At 35.8% G+C, this 21,591-nt stretch overlaps 2 protein-coding genes across 5 annotated transcripts in view; both read left to right on the plus strand.

Annotated features, from left to right (window-relative positions):
• The window catches only part of LOC134529231 (uncharacterized), a 218,485-nt gene that overhangs the window by 117,334 nt on the left and 79,560 nt on the right, over window positions 1-21,591 (plus strand). The window lies entirely within an intron of this gene.
• On the plus strand, window positions 258-19,705 carry LOC134529229 (uncharacterized). 3 transcript variants are annotated; one of them, XM_063363106.1, is made up of 5 exons: window positions 272-1,954; window positions 2,089-2,244; window positions 3,567-4,386; window positions 4,785-5,007; window positions 6,152-19,705. In XM_063363106.1, exons 1-5 carry the CDS (start codon window positions 1,824-1,826, stop codon window positions 7,714-7,716), a joined length of 2,895 nt encoding a protein of 964 aa, XP_063219176.1. In that variant the 5' UTR covers window positions 272-1,823; the 3' UTR covers window positions 7,717-19,705. The 3 variants fall into 3 exon arrangements, with proteins under 3 accessions (XP_063219177.1, XP_063219178.1, XP_063219176.1); XM_063363107.1 differs by having other exon boundaries at window positions 258-1,954; window positions 4,785-19,705; XM_063363108.1 differs by having other exon boundaries at window positions 258-1,954; window positions 3,567-19,705.

The raw sequence follows: 21,591 nt of genomic DNA on the forward strand, positions 1-21,591 counted from the left end.
ATGGCGGCTGCACTTGGCTAGACATTAGCACTCCTAGTAATGAATATTGAAAACACGATGGTGGCTGCACTTGGCTAGACATTAGCGCTCCTGGTAGTGAATATTGAAAACAAAATGGCCGCTGCACATTCTGCTAGACACTAGTGCTCCTGGTAGCGAGTATTGAAACAATAATAAAAAATATATGTCGTATAATTCTCGAAAAGATGATGCTATTATTACTTTCAATAAAAATATTACAAGTCCGAATATGTGTTTAATGTTTTATATATATATATATATATATATACCTTATTTAATTCTTTGATCGGTAATTGTCTTGATGGCCGAGCGGTTAAAGGCGTATGTTTTCCAACCTAAAGGTCAGAGCTGTGTGATGGTTCGAATCTCAGCAGTTTCGAATGTATTTTTTATAAAAACAATATTTTAATATATTGATAAGGACCATAATAACATTGGTATGTAATCAAATATCGACCTTATGTGTATGAATAGAGCGATGGTGATGCTCTCTAGGAACAAACATCAGAAACAATGATGGGGAAATTCAAGATGGCGACCCCCATCACAGAATAACAAATCAATATGGTGATAGTAACAACATCCAAGATGGTGGCCTCCAGCAGACCAAAACAAATGACTATTGTGATGTCATAAACAAATATGGCGATCGTAACTAAAATTGCAACAGGTGTGATTAAAAATGGCGGCTATGACTTCATAATTTTAAATACTGGTAAACAAAATGGTAGAAAGTTCTAGAATTCAAAATGGCGGCTGGAAATGACGTAATCTAATATGGTGGCCGGGTCATCCAAGATGGCGGCCGAAAATTATGTAATCCAAGATGGCGGCTGGAAATGATAAAATCCAAGATGGCGGTCGGAAATGACGTAATCAAAGATAGTGGACAGAAGTGACGTAATCCAAGATGACAGCCGGAAGTGACGTCAGGGGTCAAAGGTCATAACAGTGATGTCAGGGGTCAAAGGTCACGAATCCTGAATCCTTTGCCTCCAGCCTCTGTGCTCGGAGGCACTATATCTAACTACTTTCGTACTATTCCTCTTGTTGATTGGCCTACTAGGCATCATGACAGCAATGATAGATAGAGGAGTTAAGGGCGCCGCCTACTTGGAGAGCGCAGAGACGTGCAGAGCCTTGGAAATCCGGCTTTTATTCGAAAACTATTCCACGTATTGTTTTGCGGTTTGGCTACGAAAAGCATTTAAGGAACAGCTTACAGGCCTATAATAGTGAGACGTTCTATTTTCCCTTACTAATAGGTAAGTTTTGACTGTGAAAATGGCTAAAACGGCACTTTTTGCGGCGAGATTTAGGTAAGAAGATTCATTTTCCCGGGCTTCGGAAAATTATAGACCCGTAGAATGCACCTTTGTCTTGCGTCGCGTGATAAAAAAATATAGTTTCGTAGATGAAAATCGATGGTTCTACGATGCAGTTCTAAAGCACTGCATGCCAGTAAGACACTCCAGTGAAGTGGCGCCACCACGCGCTCCGCTCGGCCGCTATCAGTCCGGGAGGGGAAGTAGCCTTGAGCGGCGGGAAGGTGGGTATGCGGGGGGAAAAGATCCGGCTGGTAGGGGGAGTGCCCAGCTGCTGCGTGTCGCTAACCTGAGTCTAGGGCAGTAGCTGTCTTTGACAGACGCACAGTGCGAGGTGCGAGATAATAGTTCGTACATCCATCATCCTGCGTGCGTGCTCTGATACTTGTGAATGTGTGTGGGTGAATTGACTCGCGTCAAGTGCCAGTAGAACGTTTAGCCTTTATACCCATTTAGAAAGGTTTGATTTACAAAGGTATGGAATCTGCGAGAAAGCAAGTTTTGAATGAAGACAAAAGAAGAGGTAAAAAACGTCACTTGCGTCTGAATGCAGTTCGAAAGAAAAGGAAATGGAACAAAGGGAAAGTTTTACGTTTAGTTGACGGCAGGTAAGTGTGTTGTACATTTATTAAGAAACATGTAAGCCTTCACTTTCAGTTGAAAAGGTTATATAGCATAATTTTTTATATTCATTTACTATCCATTTAAGCTGTATTAAATTTAAATGTTCTTTCTTTCACAGGCTGCGTTACGTGAAAAACCATGAAACAAGGTTTTCCAACTATACTTCACATGAGTCTTTCAGTACATCCAAACACGCGGGGAATATAGAAAATGCTGTTGAAAGGAAAACCCAGACAGACAGTGAGACTTGCTACATAACGTTGTCTCCAGCAAGGTTTGAATAATAGTTTTTTTTCAACAATTACTTAAGAATAATTAAAGGGCAAAATGCCGAAAGAATGTGTCTCTCTTACTTTTCTAGCACGGATAAAACGTCTATAACGCATGAATACCTGTATATGAATATTACGTAGGCCTATACACATACATAAAATAGTCCACTACATTACTGCATAGTTTTATAGCATGCTTTCCCGTATGAGATTCATGAAACGTTTCCTTAAATGTTTCCAAATACTTCTGCACTGAATGAAAATTAATAAAAAAGTAATATGCCTGTTCTTGACACATTTCTCTTAAATGTCGTGTGTGTATGTATTTATAATAGCTTACATAAATACGTTCCATCATTTTATGACTGAGAACTGAAAATTAATTGACTCTACATCGGAATCAGTAAATATTCGTTATTACTTACGATTTTTCACAGATTCAATTTGATGAAACATCTCAATCAGTAAACTGTAGAAAACTACATATTAACTTTGTTAAACCAATAATTGAAATAGTGAAACATATTAATTCGCAAATTTAATTTGTAAGATTTCGCGCTCAATTTATGAGGCGGTATTTTTTCATAATATAATATTAGTGTTTTCAGTCCACATACTTTTAAATTCAACCTAAATATTATATCTAACTCAACTACTATCATAAGAAATGGTAGCGTAGTGGTCAGGTCATCGGCTTTCGGCTGCAGACAACACGGATCAAATCATTCTTCCGATAAACTCGTTAGCAAATTGTAAAGTAGGTAACAGTATTCTACAAACATAGGAATATGGAAGAAATAAAAGAATATAATCTTTCATTTTTTATTTAAATTACTTATGATTAAAATTTAGATCTTTATTAACACTTATAAATAGTACTTCAGTTGCGTAGTTACATTTTATGTTAAAAGAAAGTTGAAGGGTTATACCTAGTAACAATTGTATATAACTTATGTGAGCGTTTTCAAAATATTATTTGTTTATAGCTTTTTACTGTTACCATCGCTGAGCGGTTGGAAGTGTTGTTGTTTGCTGTATTCAAATACTGTTTAACATATCTTCCATTACGCCTACAGTTAATAAATTATTTTGTTTTAACGGTTATATAATTAAAATATTCTGAGACGTGGTATTTTTGTTTTACACAGCAATGTTGTAATTTCACAATTGGAACATTGAGCCAAACTTTGCGACATAATTAATGAAATATATTATTAATTTTAGCCTACTAATTATGTCAACAATAATAGTTGTTTACAATTTTAATAGCGTATTTGATTATTATTTCAAGGAAAATCATATCTTTAATTTTGTTTTGTTTTAGGTGTTCCACCTCTCCCGGCGATACTGCTTCACATGATCAAGTAGACATCGATGGAGCAGGTTGTTCGTTTTGGACAAACGAAATATTGGCGACACCGCAGAAAGTCACAACTACTGATTATCCTACAGAAGAATATGATGTTACTGGAATATTTTCAGACACGGAACAAGAGTCAAAATCGGTCACATGTGACTACGCTCAGCTTCTTGAAGGCGTGGAGAAACTTTCGTCACCAGCATCTTCACCAGAACAAACCTCTCCTAAAAAAACTTTCAGCTCTGAATCATCAACCTTTCCGATACAAGGCCGTCGACTGTTTGATGTTGACTTTCTATTCAAAGAAATGTCGCGCATCAGCCAACATAACAAAGTGTTTCAGTGTTCGTTTGAAAATATGCGATTAATAAAAGAACATAAAAATGGAATGATAAGTAAATTTGATTTCAAGTGTAATATGTGTGGTACTGTTGAATCTATTTTCTCGGAGGACCCCCAAACAAATAAAGTCAACTGTAACATGGCATGGGTGAACAGTATGTTGTTAACGGGCCAAAGTTTTACACAGTTACAAGACATAACTTCAACTTTGGAAATGCCTTGCATGGCCAAGGAGACTTTCAACAAATGTCAAAAATCCCTATCTTCTGTTATACACGATGTCGCATGTCAAAGTATGGAAGCCGCTGGCAAAGAAGAAGCAAGATTGGCAGTAGAAAATGGCAGTGTGGATGTCGACGGAGTTCCTCTCATAGCAGTTGTCACTGATGGAGCTTGGTGTAAACGATCGTATGGAAACAAATATGATGCTCTTTCTGGGGTGGTAAGTTTGTGTATTACGTAATCTTATTGCGTGTTGAATAATAATTTGTAGGCAATCTGTGTTATATCAGTAATTATGTATTATTAGTAACTAAAATAAGTTCATGACAGTGTGAACAACACGTAATAGTTATTTTGTTAATATTTCCTTCTTTTGTAGATAAATGCGACAATTTAAATTCTTTATAAGTGCAAACATTGTATAGTTATTTTGTGATAGACCTGTTTGCTAGTATGAAAGTCTTTTAGGCCTACCGGCATAGAGCCATATACTTAGAGCCTATTGGCATAATGCCAGACATTCGAAATAATGTAATTATCCTGATTATACAATGTTCGTTACCTTACATTAAGTTTTACAGCGAACAGATTAAATATGCTTGTTTTTTTTTCTTATAGGCTTGCATAGTAGGAAAAGAAACAAAAAAAGTTATCTTCGCAAGCACTAGGAATCGATACTGCTGCATATGTTCACGAGCAAACAGTAAAAATGAGACGCCAAAGGACCACGTCTGTTTCAAAAATTGGAACAAGTCTTCAAATGCCATGGAATCTGACATCATAGTGGAAGGTTTCAAATGCAGTGTTTCCATGCATAACCTGAAATATCATCAGCTGATTGGTGAGTCACAAGGTGATCAGTTAATTTCAGATGTTATTAATTATTATGTATTTGTGTCGATAGTATATTTTCGAAATAATTTCAATGCCGTGTGGTATTTAATGTTTTTATTTCCGACGTCGCACGTTTCATATGTTTTCATACAATGCTGCATATTGTAACGAACTGAAATGTAGCGCTTTTGTAACAGCTACTTCCTAAATATACAGAAAGGTATTAGCTCTACAATGTTTATAAATGTAACCTCGCGAAGAGTAGGTACTAAATATTGTGAACTATATGAAAATAGTTAGCCTCAGAGCAGTAACCGAGCGCTCTGATATGCCTACAAGAAGAACGTGCATATGTGGCCATTTCGAGTTAAAAATGATTTGGTAGTTTTCTGTAGGTATTTTTCAGTGAGCCATTGTATGTAAGTAGTTGTGTTAATTAAAGAAATGTTGTCTTGCACTTGTATTTCATACCCCAGAAATAGCATAGCCATACAATTCAGAGCCTACCACTATGTTAATATATGTACTTCTTTGAGGGCTTAACTGCAGATTTATGTCTTGGTATGGTTCTTAGGAATATTTTTAAAGGGTATGCAAGGTATAAAGTTTTCCATTTAGCCGAAAAAAGGACCCAAAAATATTGTAAAGTATGCGGCCTTAGTTTTAATATTTGTGAGAAATAGAGTATTGAAGTCTTATCTTGTTTAAGGCCATGTTACAGCGTTTAACGGCCCTTCAAAAACAATAATTTTTAATCAATGTTTTGTCTATACAGAAAAATCACCCAGTTTTAACAATACCACCTTAAACGTTTTATTAAAGTATTGTCATACCAATAAACATAACAGTTTTTTTCCAATATTTCTAAATAAGTTAACGCCAATTTTTTGCCCGAAAATGAGATAAAGAATGACAAAATAATGCATGCGGCCGAATTATACGTGGTAGGTTTAAATAGCTTCTAAGGATTTGTTCACAGTTTCATTTCACGGAGTCTAGAATTTTCTCAATTCATTACATTGGAAACTAACTGATAAATTTAACTCATTATTTTCGAAACGCTGCAACATGGCCTTGTATTTTTTTTCGTATATAAATAAATACCTATACATTTATCACATTAGTACGTAGCGTGTTGTAAACATTTTCAGGAGATGGCGATAGCAGCATTATGACCCAGTTGGTGAAGGCTCAGCCATATGGTCCAAATTTTACAATCACCAAAATTGAATGTACTAACCACATACTGCGAAATTACCTTCGAAGGATACGTTGTATTGCTCAAAAGACGAAAAACGAAATTGGTTCCGTTTCTCCTGTTCTACGAAAGGCTGTATCTGACAAACAACTCCGCCTTCGAGCTGCAGTCACCGGAGCTGTGCAGCATAGGCGTGCTCAAAAAGAGTTTCCAATTCACAGAAAAATTGAGGAGTTAAAACTTGACATTTACAATGGTCCATTTCACGTATTTGGTGACCACTCAGGATGCCCAATTAGAGGTTATTTCTGTAGCGGATTGAAAGAAAACGAGGAAAACCTTGTACCGCCTCTTCAAGAGGCAGGTATATGGTCAGAAATAATAGCAGCTCGAAACATTGTTGCACATCATGCTGTAAGCCTTTTACATAATGTCAATACTAATACAGCAGAGTCTTTCAATAATGTGGTTTGCAAGCATGTTTCAAGTAAACGAGTAAACTTTTGTTTGAGTGGTGGCTACCAAACAAGAAGCGAGCTCTCTGTAATTTCTTTTAATTCAGGTCCTCAAACACAGTCCTTTATCCATAAAGGTTTAACAAACAGTAGTCCTGGAAACATCACTAAAGCTCACATACAGCGCAAGGAACGTTCATCAGAGAAAAGAAAGCTCAGGAGGCTGACAAACCCACAAACATTTAAGCGCAGAAAGTTGTATGTGACAGGTCCTGACAAGGATTATGGCTGTGTAGAACAACGCATACCTGACATGGAACCAGACGAATATGCAAGACAGACACAGGAATTTCTCGCTAGTCTTTGTAAAACGGATGAAGAACGAGAAAATCTACAAATCGCTACCAAAGGGCAAAATGATTCTGTTCTCTGGAAATCAGAAAGAATCAAGCGACTGACAGCATCAAATTTCGGTAGAATCTGTAACATGAAGAAATCCACTAAGCGAGCAAAATCCGTTGTCAATATATTGTACAGTAGGTTTTCAGGGACGGAGGCCACAAGGTATGGATTGGAAAATGAGCATAGCGCCATTCAGGATTTTGAAGTGAACTTTGGTAAGAAGGTGGCTCGCTGTGGCTTATTCGTCGATAAGGAACACCCATGGCTGGCAGCAACACCTGACGGTCTTGTTGGAGATGGTGGTATCCTTGAAGTAAAATGTCCTGCCGTAGCTGCCAGAATGTCTCCACAAGAAGCAGTGGAACAGAAAAAAGTAACATTTTGTAACATTGTGGATGGTAAAATGTTTCTGAAGAAAGGACATGCTTACATGTACCAAGTGCAGGGACAACTGCATATTACCAATCGTAAGTACTGTTATTTCGTCCTTTGTACACCACGTGGCTTACTAGTGCAACAAATTGAAAGAGAGAACAGTTTCTGGAAAGAAAAAATGATCAACAAACTGACACAGTTTTACATGACGTGCCTTCTACCGGAAATAATAGATCCACGTTATCCTAGGAATATGGAAATCAGGGAACCTGATAATACACTGTAAACAATTGATGGACAATAGCCTTACATGTAAGCCAAAATTACCACAAACAGTACAGGTAAATTCCCATTTTTAAAGAAGGATATTAACAACAAAAATGATTTCATAAAGATTACAGTTAGGCCTATAGATTTTTGTTTTCTAGTCCAATAAACAATTGAAACATAGAAAATTGGCGTACTAGTTTGACGAAAGATGTTTGAAATGATACAGTTATACAGACAAGTGCCCAGTTGCCAGTTTCCGTGCCAACAGAAAAAAAACCTTATGTTTGTGTATGCTGTGAAATACTTAAATCAATATAATGTAACAGTGTAATTGGCATGCAGTGTCTTATAACTTTGCACTTAGATTATATTATTATGGGCCGTATCTCATTGTGAATCGTTTTAAAAGATATACGTAAAATGTTTGTTTCACTCTACATGTTATATTGTGCGCTGATAGTTTACTACTAGTATCGAGCAGCTGTTTATTTTTATTTTTGGTTTTGATGTATTAACATTAGTTTCATTATTTGTATTTGCACCGTGTTATTTATCAAGAGTGTTCGAAACGAAATAATTTGTTATACTGAATCTGAAATAGTTGTATGAATATATTTATTTTTGTATGTTTAAATATGTAAGGTGGAATATTTTTTTGTGTAAACAATTAGTATGTATGTTCAGAGCTATTGTATTGTAGCTATTGTCTCAACAGTTTCAAAACATGAAGCCAGTTTTTTACCATTTACTTAAGCTGATTCATGGTGACAACTGTCTTATTTTGTGGTACAAATTACATAGATGTATAACCTGTAGTAAGAATGAACATAACAATTCTCATAGATATAAAATGTAAATAAAATATGTAAATGTGGTATTGTTGAATGAGCATTAGGTGTTGTGTGAATAATATATTTTGTTATGAATGTTGTAATTTACAAGAAAGATATTTATATACATATGTTGTAAAATATACACATATCCATACACACTTTGCAGCAAGTGATTTCATTACATACCCTTCCATTTTATTTTGGCATTTTGTATACACTGCCAAAGGAAAAGTTTAATTACGATTTACTACCAATCTGTACAAAGTGCCTACAAGAGGTTTACATTTGTGGATACATGTGCCTCTGTAGTACATTATTATTGTAATAGTGAACGAATATTAAATTCACACATCTGGTACTTTAAAATTAAGTAGGAATATGAAGAAAACATACATTATAGTATTTGTTACATTAAGAAGGATCACAAACACACATGGTATTACCCATATTAAAATAAGAATAATATATAAATACATTAAGATTAGACACATTACAGAGTTTACATTACTTAAGACCGACGACAATAAATAGGGATGTAGTACGTTGAGTAACATTGTCATATATTACATGACAAATTAATCCTTTAGTACACTCACTAGGTCATTGAATAATCTAAGACAATCATAAGAATAAACTCAGGCAATATAGAAAGGCCTATACGAGTACACAAACGAATAAACATTAGACTACTAGTTAACTTACAGTAGAACAAAAACTAAACATGTCTTAATTTTTTATAAAATATTTCATAAGTTTATTTATGACCCGCAGTGAAATTTACAGTTTTTTTTGTCCTGAAATAAAATTGCATTCGCTATGTTCTTTCTAGACATCGTTTTCCGCACTATCTCTTAAAAATTGTGAGCTGTAGCGCTAAGCAGCACACAGGCTGACGAACATATAAGAATAAATTTAGCCAATCAGTGTACGCTAATGCGTAGCAAGTTTAATAGTTCAGTCGGTAATAATCTAAATTATTTGTTATTAAATGCAATAGAAACAAAACGATCTCATTTGATAGCAAATGTAGATAGTTGTTTTAAAGTACCACAAATTTGAAACACCATTTGTTAATTCACAGCCAACCATATAAGGAGTGAGGCAATCATCGTTTACGTAACATATGAGAGGCTAATATTGATAATGGTGTAAGTCACTTATATTCCGAAGCACTAGTGTTACATTAAATATGTTTCATACGAAAGCCCCTCTAAATTATTTAATATTTATTAACTTTCTCACAATCATTCAAGCACTTAGTTGGTTCTGTCTTTTAAATATCGTAACAAATAATTGTTTTGTTAAAAATTGGTAATGTGCCTTATTCCACTATCATTCTAAGCCTTTCATATCATTGCATGCAGTTACGGCATTCATAATAAAAGGCCACTTATATTTTCCGAGTTTGAATAGGAAAATATATCTTTATTCGTTAACCATTTTTACTAAAGCCTGTTCTACAGTGACACGGAACCGTAAGCAACGGAAACGCATAACGGAAACTCAAACGCAATCGCAAGAGTTGTGTTGCCAATCTCATGCCGAAGCGTTTCCGTGTCCGCTTGCGTCCACTGTTGCAAGTATATTAAAATATTCGTTTTTGTGCGTTCACTGTAGAACGGACCTAATGATTTATAAGAACGGCTGAAAACAATAGCGTCCGAAATGAAATATGCTAGATGTATTTTACTGCAGAACAATAAACGGCGATTGTTTCATCAGCTGCAAAATATTGCATACAAACACAACTTAAAAACCAACAGAGCATTCGTTTAATGGGTAATAATAATTATATTATAGTTTCTTCATTCCAAAAGAAAGTATCATGGCATAAAAATATCTTTCACGATTCTCTGAAGTGTAATCTGGCCTTAGTTCAGCGCGGAAATCCTAAACAATGACATTCCGCCGCATGCGCCAGCCAAGTGTCTCGAGGTGCCGGCTCGGTGCCGGGAAGCGGACACCACGTTCACTATCTGCCTCGCGCCCTTTCCCCTGCCCCCGCACTCTCCCACCCAGGTGTCTGCTCGGCGGTCGGGTGGGGGAAGACACCATCCCGCCTTTCGAGGGGCGGAAACCACGGCGAGTAGTTCCAGCGTCTGCCGCGATTCCTGCACGAAGATGAGCCCGTCCAAGCGCGCGAAGTGATTTTCCCACGGACATAGGCGGCGCCCTTAAGTGCTGGGCTTTCCCCCATCTTCCCCAACACCCTTTTTCATCCTTTCGCATCTTGCGAGTGGAGTGTGTGGCGACGAAGTTCACATTTCCGCACTCTTCAGCTTGTCTTTTTCTGTGGATGTTTTCGCCAAGAATTTAGAAAAACTCTAAATTGTTTTTGTAGGGTTCTTCCGGTAACAATGTTCAAGGGTATGGTGTCAGTGGTTTCGACCGCCATATTGGATTGTGACATCATGATGGCCATTTTGGATGACCTTGACTCAGACATTGAGCCCTGAAGCCTTATTGTTTTTTACCATCTTGGAATTATGATGCCATCGTTGCCATTTTCGTTACGGTCGCCATCTTAGATTTTAGAAACGTTGCATTTTTCATTACGGCCGCTATCTCGAAAATCCGTTAATATAAGATTTTAAAGGGAAATTTTTTAAAATAAATAAAACTTCAAAATAACAAAATATTAGAAGAAATTACCTAATTTTTAATATCGTAGGCCATCTTAATAATCCGTAATATTATACAATTTTAATGAGAAATTTAAAAATTCACAACTACGTTAATAAAACTTTGATATAGAATTTTCCTGCAACTTTAATTATGACATCATTGTTGCATTTATAGTTATGATCTTGATTTTGAAAATCAATAATTTTTATCTAATTATAACAAGAAAGAAATTAAAATTAAAAATAAAACATATTTTGTAGGTAATATTTTTATAAAAATATGTCTTAAGGTCTTCAGTTTAAACCCAGTGAGGGCAGTCATTTAAAAATGGCTACAGATCCTGCCTGTACAGAACCCACCGGCAGACTGACCTCCCACCACTAATGCCAAGGCAAATATTACATCAGCCAGTGTGATGTTATGGCGAACATATTATTTTTGTCTGCGGGAAAAAGCCATTTACTTTTCGTCTGCTAGAGGGCACTGCCACCTTATTAGTTCACTTTTAATCCACTAGTGTGCAGGAATCATTTATAGCCAGGGTGCCCCGCCATTTTGGCTGCCATCTTGAAAATCTGTAATTTTTAGCTCAAAAATTAAAAAAATTTCTAAATATCATCAAAAATAACTTGTTAAAATAATGTTTGTATTGATCGCATACAGTGTTTGGTTCGGTCCCTGATCAATGCAAAAATGTATGTTCAGAATACTAAAGCTGCTTAATTTTCTCATCCACCAGCCTCCAGTAAGTAAATATTGACAATGGCACTATCTTGGAAATTCGTAATTATTAACCCAGAAATTCGGGGGGAAATCCAAAAATCATCAAAAAAATCCCTGGTTAAAATAATGAATGATTAGATCGTATCCTGTCGGAGGTTTTGATACCTGGCAGTACATAGTTGATTAAATTGATTAATAATTATTTAACTGTCCAAGGTTTGGAATGCATTAACTAAAAAAATCGCTACCACGTGAAACAGCAGGACAGATAACAAGTTAGCACACACACCAAGTGCCAGTCACTCATGTAGTGAAGACCGCGTGATCAAAACCCACCCGCCAACTTTGTATTATATTTTCTTGCCTTATTTAGACATATAACGTCCAATAAATATAAAGTTAAAAGTATTCATATACATCTAGTCAAAATACCTAAATTCGAGCACGTTAACCACAAAGTTTTTAAATTTTTCCCAAGGCTAGAGGCAGAGGCTGGACGAAGCCGAGCGAGAGACTCGCCTGCCGGCACTTGCAAATGAACATTGACCTCGTCCGTGAGAGTTGCAAGCTTGCAGAATGTCGCGGCAGCCGGATGTTCGCTCAAGGCTCCGCAGGTCGTTGCTTCCTGGCCCTCTCGCTAACAGTAAAAATGTCTTTGAAACCATAACCCTGGATATGTAAAGTACTAGTGTAAATGGCTTCAAAGTAAAAAAAAAAACAGTACGAGAATATAAAAGTAGTTAACGAATGTAACACTTGCGCCCTGAAAATTTTTGTAGTGTATTGATCAGAGTCAAACCCAGGCCATATGCCACAAAAACGATATCGCCACGAATAATAAAAAACAACAAAACTTCATATAGGCCAAGTGTCTTCGAACCAAGAGGTATTTTTCGACGATACTCCACGAACATTTTAAACAATCCTTGTCCAACGTCACGCGTTTAGACCACGCATCTCCAAACCACGAGACAAATCATGTCCTGAATACATTCTTGTGTATGCACATTAAATGAAACGACACACATACAACACAAGAAAAGGACGTGCCATGTACGCACTGGACATGCAATGGTAATGTAATTCACACACTGGACACGCAGCGAATAGGCAACACACACACTGGACATGCAATGGAAACACTGGACATGATATGGACACATTGGACATTCAGTGGACACACTAGACATTCAGTGGACACACTAGACATGCAGTGGACACTCTGGACATGCAATGGACACAGTGAACACATTGGACATGCAATGGACATGCAATTGACACACTAGACATGTAATAGACACACAATGCACAACTGGACACACAATGGACATGCAATGCACACACTGGGGACACAACCAAGAGAACACAGTCTTATTAGAAATCAGACTTTGAGAAATAAAATAATATATTTAATGCAATGAATTGAATTTTTTTCAAATTTATACACATAGCAGATAAAACAAGTCATTATAGTAGGTAGTCTTAGTTCACGGAGTATGATGACTACTTCATTGAGGTGCAAGTAGTTTCCTCCACTAATCGATGCCATCAGTAGTCTGAGGCGATAGGTGTATGATCAATCTCTTCTATCATCATCTTCCTGGAATGTTTGTTATTAATATTTTTATGATCGTTATCGTCCCAGTGATCATCATAAGCTTCATCAGAATAATTTATTTTATCGCATAGTTTCCATCGTTTTGGTCTCAAGACTTAATCACAATCTTCGATCTTTCCAGCTTTAGGTGCTTTATTACAGTCTTTGGTGTTGTCACCAGTTTCAGAATTACTGTCGCCATTATCGTAGAAGTCAGCGTCTTCACCTGGATTACTGTAAGAATTCTAAATCGTTGACGTCGCAGTTTCTTCATCGTCTTAATCCTCCTTTTAAATAGTCCATCATTTATACGATGAATGGAGGATCTGTTTGAATTCGGCTTGAATGTATTCTCATTTTTCACGGTGATGATACTTCTATTGCTTCCAGTCTTCCTTAAACTGTCTGCATACTTCAAATTAAGTTCTTTGTCGAGATCGGGGGAGGTATGAACATAATCACGTTCAAGACAAGGAAAATTATTTACATTGTGCAGCACACTCTTCTTTAGAATAGCAGCTCCATCGCTGTCCTGTATTATGTTAGTTGGCTTGACTTTACAAGTTCGGCCATGTCTTTTCAAGCTATCAATTCGTGTAAAAAAACTGCTATAACGATCACAGCCTAACATTTTGCGTAGTGAGTTTTTAAAACAATCATTCTTTTCATGATTTTCAGCATTCCTTCTCAGGACAAATTCCTCACTGCAGGATCTACAGCTGTGTCCTTCCGATACAGCTGCAAGCATTGAACTATGGTCGTTGTTAGCTTATGCGACTAATGCCAGATGCAAATTGGAATAATTACTTAAAAATAAATTTTTTATTATTTAGTATTCTGCGAGAGTTAATTCAACCTATACAAGAAATTTGTCGCCTGTAGTTCCTATTCCTGTCAACAGATGTCGCCACGTGTTTTTTTTGTGGTATTTTTTTTATGTGGGATGCGGGATATTCACATTTTATCGCAAGAGAAGGAGGGTCTCGCTAGACCTCAAGAAGAAGGAAAACCGTATTGCATGATGGTGTTTCTCAGCTTTTTAAAGGAATAGTATTCGACTATGTAATGACTATTTTTTTGTTTAAATTCCATCTGATTTAAATATTGTAAGTGCTGATTTAGTAACAGGAATTCATTAATTTATACGAAACTCTGAATATAATTGTATGTCCCATCTCGAAAAAAATTTACATGCAGAGATTGTTTTCTCAGTAATAACCAGAAACACTCGGAGAATATCAGTAGAAGTCTCGCCAGAAATAACCAAGATCACAGGGAGAAATACAACAAAATACTGCCACGAATAATCAGAAGCTCACGGAGAAAAACCATAAAAATATGAACATGAATCATCAGGAGCACACTGAGAAAACAAACAAAATATGGGCAAAAATAATCAGGAGCTCAGGGAAAAAACAAAGAGAAGTCTTGATAATCAATCTCAGTGAATACATTTAAATATATGTATGCTTGCAAATTTAATATTATAATAGTCCAAGGAAAGCTATATACATATTATACAAATGAATATTTTTAACAGATGTAGTATATTATTATCCCAAACATACTCTATATAAACATATAAATCATATATATCGTCTAAATGTAACATTCATTGAGCTGGATTTACAAGACTACTCTTTGTTTTCTCAATGTGCTCCTTATTTTTTTCCAATATTTTGTTGATTTTCTCCGTATGCTCCTGATTATTCGTGGCAATATTTTGTTGTATTTATCCGTGTGCTCCTGGTTATTCCTGGCGAGACTTCTTCTGATATTCTCTGAGTGTTTCTGGTTATTACTGAGAAATAAATCCCTGCAGGTAATATTTGTTTTCGAGATGAGACATGCAATTTTATTCAGACAGACCTCTCTGACGTCACGGCAACCATCTTGGATGACCATGACCTTGACCTCCAAAATTTGCCAAAATGTACCAAACTATGCCCAAAATCCGCCAAAATTTCCAGGTTTTTTTTAATCTCGCCAAAAAATCACAAAAAATTCGAAAAATAATTTTTCTCTATTTCGCTGGAAAAATTCCCGTTTAGAGGGTAAATGTCCCATTTTTAGTTTTTAAAAATGCCAACGGCTTGAAATTTCCATTTTGAGGATTAAGAATCCATGTCCACAGCCTCCGATAAGCCTCTGACATCATCATGAATTATGATGTAACTGTTGCAATTTTCATTACGGCCGCTATCTTGAAAATCAGTAATTTATATGCTATAAAATTGGGAAAAATGTTAAAATTCATAAAAAAATTAACTTATAAAATTTTGATAAAATGTTATTGTAAAATTTACTTACATCATGGAGTCCTCGGTTCGAACCTGGCGAGAACAAAAATAAAAAAATGTCAGGTCCTTCCTCCATGGAAGTCGCTGGCAGACTTACCTCCCATCACTAATGCCAAGGTATATATATCACCAGTTAGTATGATGCCATGTCCGCCATCTTGTTTTCGTCTATTGGAGAGTGCCATCTTGTTTTCGTCTGCTAGAGTGCACTGCCACCATGTTAGTTTAATTGTTAACTGCTAGAGTGCAGTAATAATAATTTATTATTACTGTGGCGCCCACCATCTTAATATTTGAACGACATATTGGAAATTCGTAATTAGCTATAAATTTGGGAAAAATTCCAAAATTCATAAACAAAATATGCAATTAATATACTGGCTTATTCGATCGACTTTTGTCCTTGGTTAGATAAAAAAAAAGATAATTTAATTAAAAATACTACAAAAGTGACAGGTTCGAGAGATAAAACACCGAAAATTATTTTACAAAATAACATTTATTACATAAATTCTACACGACTACAGGAACACTTACTAAAGTTAGCAATATTATTACCATTTAGTTCTGCATTGGCTTTAACTAATTATTAGCTCCAATCGGTTTACTAAAGACAGAGACCTACCTGATCCTTTACCTACATAGTCTTTTTCTTCCCGACGGACTTTCTCGTTACTTTGTTTAACTGTTTGCTTCACATCGTCAGAACTGTGAATTAGAGGAGCCGATGTCTTGAAAGCACACTTCTTCACTTTTGTCCTCGAACAGATATAGCTTACCATGTACACAGTCCAACCACAAGTTATATTTCAAAAGTCCGTATGTAGCTACTTCATCAGTAAGATGATTGATAATGTTCTGTATCATACCGTCAAGAAAAGTACAAATGTCTTTGGATCCATCAGTCTTAATCTCCAACTCTCTTTGGCTTCAACAGGCGTTAACTCCAAAGCTCAATGTTCCAATTGGCCAACATCTCTAACTGCTCCAATGCTCCAAGTGCTCCAACAGCTCTAACTGCTCCAATGCTCCAAGTGCTCCAACAGCTCTAACTGCTCCAATATTCCAAGTGATCCAATGCTCCAGTTGTTCCAATTGCTGCAAAGTTCCCACAGCTCCAATTGCTCCAACTGCTCTAATGTGCTCCAACTGCTCCAATGCTCGAAATGCTCCAACTGCTTCAATGTTCCAACAGCTCCAATTGATTAAACTACTCCAATGCTCCAATTTCTCCAATGCTCCCCAAGTGCTACAATGTTCTTTGTCTTGTATGCTTGAAATGTGTTATATTAGCTATCTGCGAAGGTCTTGATGTTCGGAAATGTCTGGACTATAGGTCGACTTCCATGTTAGACAGCGCGACAACTTATTTAATTCGTCGGACAGGTATATTGACTAGTGTTTTTTTCTTAGAGTGAATGATTAATAAACTCCACGAAAGTTAACGGGAAACAGAATTAAAACATTTATTTTAAGATTTATTTATTCTTATCGCTGGCCGAGAATCAAACCAAAGACGGAATCTATCGCATCAATCATTATTTTAATAAGTGACTTTTTATGAATATTAGAATTTTTCCAGAATTTCTAGCTAAATAATTACGATTTTCCAAGATGGCGATCATATCGGCCTGTAAGAGACTGTTTTATGAGGAATTTAAGCTTAGTTTAGGACTTTCCACCATATTTATTTAAAGTATTATTTTTTACATAAAAGTAATTTTTTTGCATTGTTCAAGTACCGAACCGAGGGCAGGAATTGATGGAATCAATTAGTATATCAATTAGTATTCGATGATTTTTGAAATTTTTCTTGAGTTTATAACTAAATAACTATGAATTTCCAAGATTGCATCCAAATTTCACGATGGCATGTGTCACAGTAATAATAAAAGTTTACTGCACTCTATCAGGTAAAAACTTAAACTAATATGGCGGTAGTGAACTCTAGCAAACGAAAACAAGATGGTGGCCTCCAGCAGACGAAAACAAGTTGACGGGCATGACATAATACTAGCTAGCGATATATATGCCTTGACATTAGGGGTGGGAGTTCGGTCTGTCGGCGGCTTAAGTGGAGGGAGGATCCATCCCTTTTTTGTATTTGTCCTTACCAGGTTCTAACCAAATATATAAGTGCGTTTTTAATAATTATTTATTGAAATTTGATTACTAATTTTTTTCATGATTTGAAGGTTTTTATCCCGATTTTCTAGCATAAAAATTGCGGATTTTTAAGACGGCGGACGTAACGATAATTGTAGCGATTAGGTCAAAATTCGAGATGGCGGATGTGATGAAGAATTTTTTATTAATTTTTTAAGTTTTTATTAATAGATTTTTAGTTTTTTATTAATTAATTACGTGTTTACTCTCGCAGTGAATCAAAACGAGGACTGAAATCAATTATGTAACTAAACAGTTGAATAAGGCAATTTTTTTTAAATTTTTTCGTAATTTTTCGCTCAAAAATTTAAGAATTTAATTTTATGCTCAAGGTCAAGATCTTGACCTCGGTGGCTTAGGATGGCTTGGTTTTAGGAGTCTTAAGCCATTTTTTTTTAGGAATATGTGTTCTTTGTAAGGCAAAAATCTTTTGAGGTTTTTCGAATTCCGAGTGTTTGAGGAATGAAACGGGAAATTTTACCTTCAAACGGGAAATTTACCTCAAAGTAGGGAATTTATTTAATAATTTTGAGTCATTTTGAGTATTTTTTGAGTCGTTTTGAGGTAATTTGAGTCCAAGTTGGCCGTCACAATCCAAAATGTTGGTCGAGTTCCCTGGATCCAAGCCTTGAAGCCTGGCGTAGGAGCCCCATTTGTACACTACTTTAGTCGTATTACAGTTTTATTGCATGCCTTTTTTGGAAATAGGGTGCCCCTCCCCTCGAAATAAAAAATCTATAAAAATCTCTCATTCCCACCAACAAAAGGAAAGAAATAGAAAAAAAGATGATAAAGTGGCTTTATTTCCCCCGAAATGAAATTCTGCGTACGCTCTTGGTTCTAAAGGTTAATATTGTTTTGATTCATAAATAGCTCTTTAATAACTGAATGACTTATAACGCGAGTGAAACTACAGCATGCTTACTATAGGTAAACATACCAAATTACAAATTTACAATGTTACGATTAGGTTATATTGCACGGTTGGGATAAACGTTAACTGTATAAGACAGAAAATTTATTGAACAATGAGTTTTATAATGGCAATATTGCGCAATCGTTAAATTATTATAGTTCTTACGTAAAACTCTTCTGCCACAATTACTTGTTTAAGCCTTCCTGCTTAAAGGTAGGCATTTTAGCAAAAGGGGAAAAAAATCATGCATAAAAAACCTGCAATGACTCTTTTGTAAAACAATTTCACTACTTTATAAATCCTGAAAACGTGAATTAAAATTTTTAACTGTGAGTACGTTACTAATGTGTGAAAATATACTTGTTTTAAAATAATATTACAGTACAGTATTCATATTTTCTCCAGAGGAGAATGTATAAAAGGGGCTACTGGCACTGGGTCCTGGGTCGTGGTGGCGGTCGCGGCTTCTGCTGCCTTGGAATCTATATATCAGATGAACTAGACCTTCAAAATTTGCCGAAAATTCGCCAAATGCTCAAGTTTTTAGGAAAACAATTCTGGCAGAAATCTCAAAAAATCGTAAAAGTACAAATTTCCCTATTTTGAAGGAAACATTCCCGTTTCGAGGGACAATTCACGTTTCAGTACACAAAAAATGCCAGAGACTTGAAAATTCCCCATTGAGGCTCAAATTCCCTGTCGTCAAGCCTCCAGTAAGCATCTGAAGGGAAGCTTTGATCTCGACCTTGACCTTAGGCGCCATCATTGCACTTTTCGTTACGGCCGCCATCTTGAAAATACGTAATTTTTGTAACTAGAAATTAAAGAAAAAAATTAATAAAAAATTTAATGAATAAAAACTGTAATAACAAACCTCCGCCATTTTGAAAACAATATTTAATATCCATAGTTTTAATTCTAAAAAAACGGGTAAAATTTTAAAATCTATAAACAAGTTTATTTAATAAAATTTTAATTAAAAACACGCTTACGTCATGGAGTCCTCGATTGGAATCCAGCCAGGTTATCCGATTAAAAATGGCGACTGATCCTTCCTCCATGGAAGCCTCCCACCGCTAGTGTTAAGACAGATATTACGTCAGCCAGAATATCGTCATGGCAGCCAATTTGGTTTCATCTACTAGAGGCCACCATTTTCTTTTCGTCTGCTAGAGTACACTACCGAAATATTAGTTTAATTTTTATTGAAGTGAAAACTTCTTTAGCCGCGATGAGCGACTTTTGGTAGGGGAAACACTTAGGCCCGATTCACACCTGAGAGGCGACAGGCGGAGGCGCAGCGCAGGCGAGGCGGGAAACACGCCGCTTCAACGCCTCTTCCACGTAAAGAAATGACTTAATCTACACACAGGCGACGAGGTGGGGGCTCGCGCCTCTTCCGCACCGCTTGCATCAGCTTGGAGAAGCGTGCCTGTCCAACGCCTCTCGAATATCCCACGTTGATTTTATTGTGGTATTCGTTTTTATGTGTTAAAATTGTGACAACGCGTGACGACCCAGAATATGATATTGCATTTTGTGAGTTGGTGGAGAAGTTCCCGTGTCTGTATGATAAAACTCGTTCTGACTACAGTAATCGAGCCTGTCAAGATCAGGCATGGGGAAAGATTGGAGAGAACCTAAACGAAATACGTAAGTTTCAAAACAATTTTATAATGAACGCATGTATTTATTTATACTCTCTTGTCTCTTGTGCCTATAATTTTGTATTTTTATACATGTAGGCCCTAGTTAAAAAAACGCGTGACAACATGTGTGATGTAGGGTAAGGTTGCCTTATTCCATTATAAGTTATTTCTAATGAATTTACTGAATTATTGGGGAGACTATTTAGGTATAACAATTTTTTTTTATTTAAAGTTTACTTATTCGACAGGCAGTACACCCAAATATCATTTATATAACCTCATTTGAACAGAATATTTTTTTAAAAAATTAACAGAGCATGGATTCCTAAATCCATGATAGGTGCCTTTATTCCTTGATAGTGGTATCCTAATTCCGTGATAAATTAAAAAATTATGAAACACATCCAAGAAAGCAAAGTTTGTTTGTCATAGCTCTGGGACTTGCATCCAGATGAACCACTGGTGTTACTTTTTTCTTTAACCATTGTTGAACGAAATAACTACTGAAAGAAACACACACAAATGGATTGTAAAAAATAAGCGCACTGTAAAGTAACTACAACACAATTATTTTAATAAAACTTAAATCAGCTAAACTGAAGTCATTTGGTTCTAGGATATGTTTTGGACACAATTGATACAGATTGTCTTGAATTGATGAACACACTGTAGTTTGAGAATGATTAATGAAATATTTAGTAATACATTAAAAACATATTTTTATATATCAGGTAATAAAACAGGCACTGGTAACATATATTTTAACAATGAAATAATTACATTACTCGCATGCTTTAATTTTATATTCCATGTTATTTGTCCAAAAATGAAGAAAAAAAATTGGAAACGGGAAAGCATATAAATATTTTTAAAACAGGCCCTTTACAATAATCTACACATTCAGTTTACACTTATACTTTGAAAATGAAATCCTTAAAACCATTAGGTAGTTATATGAATATTTACCTTTTGATTACAATATTCACTCTACTGTTGTATAAATGAGGAGTAAAATGGCTTTAAAACACTCATTTTTCAAATAACTGTGCACTATCCTACATATTATTAGCAATATCTGGTCT

Source organism: Bacillus rossius, chromosome 2 (assembly GCF_032445375.1).
Source record: "Bacillus rossius redtenbacheri isolate Brsri chromosome 2, Brsri_v3, whole genome shotgun sequence".
Classification (NCBI taxonomy): domain Eukaryota; kingdom Metazoa; phylum Arthropoda; class Insecta; order Phasmatodea; family Bacillidae; genus Bacillus; species Bacillus rossius.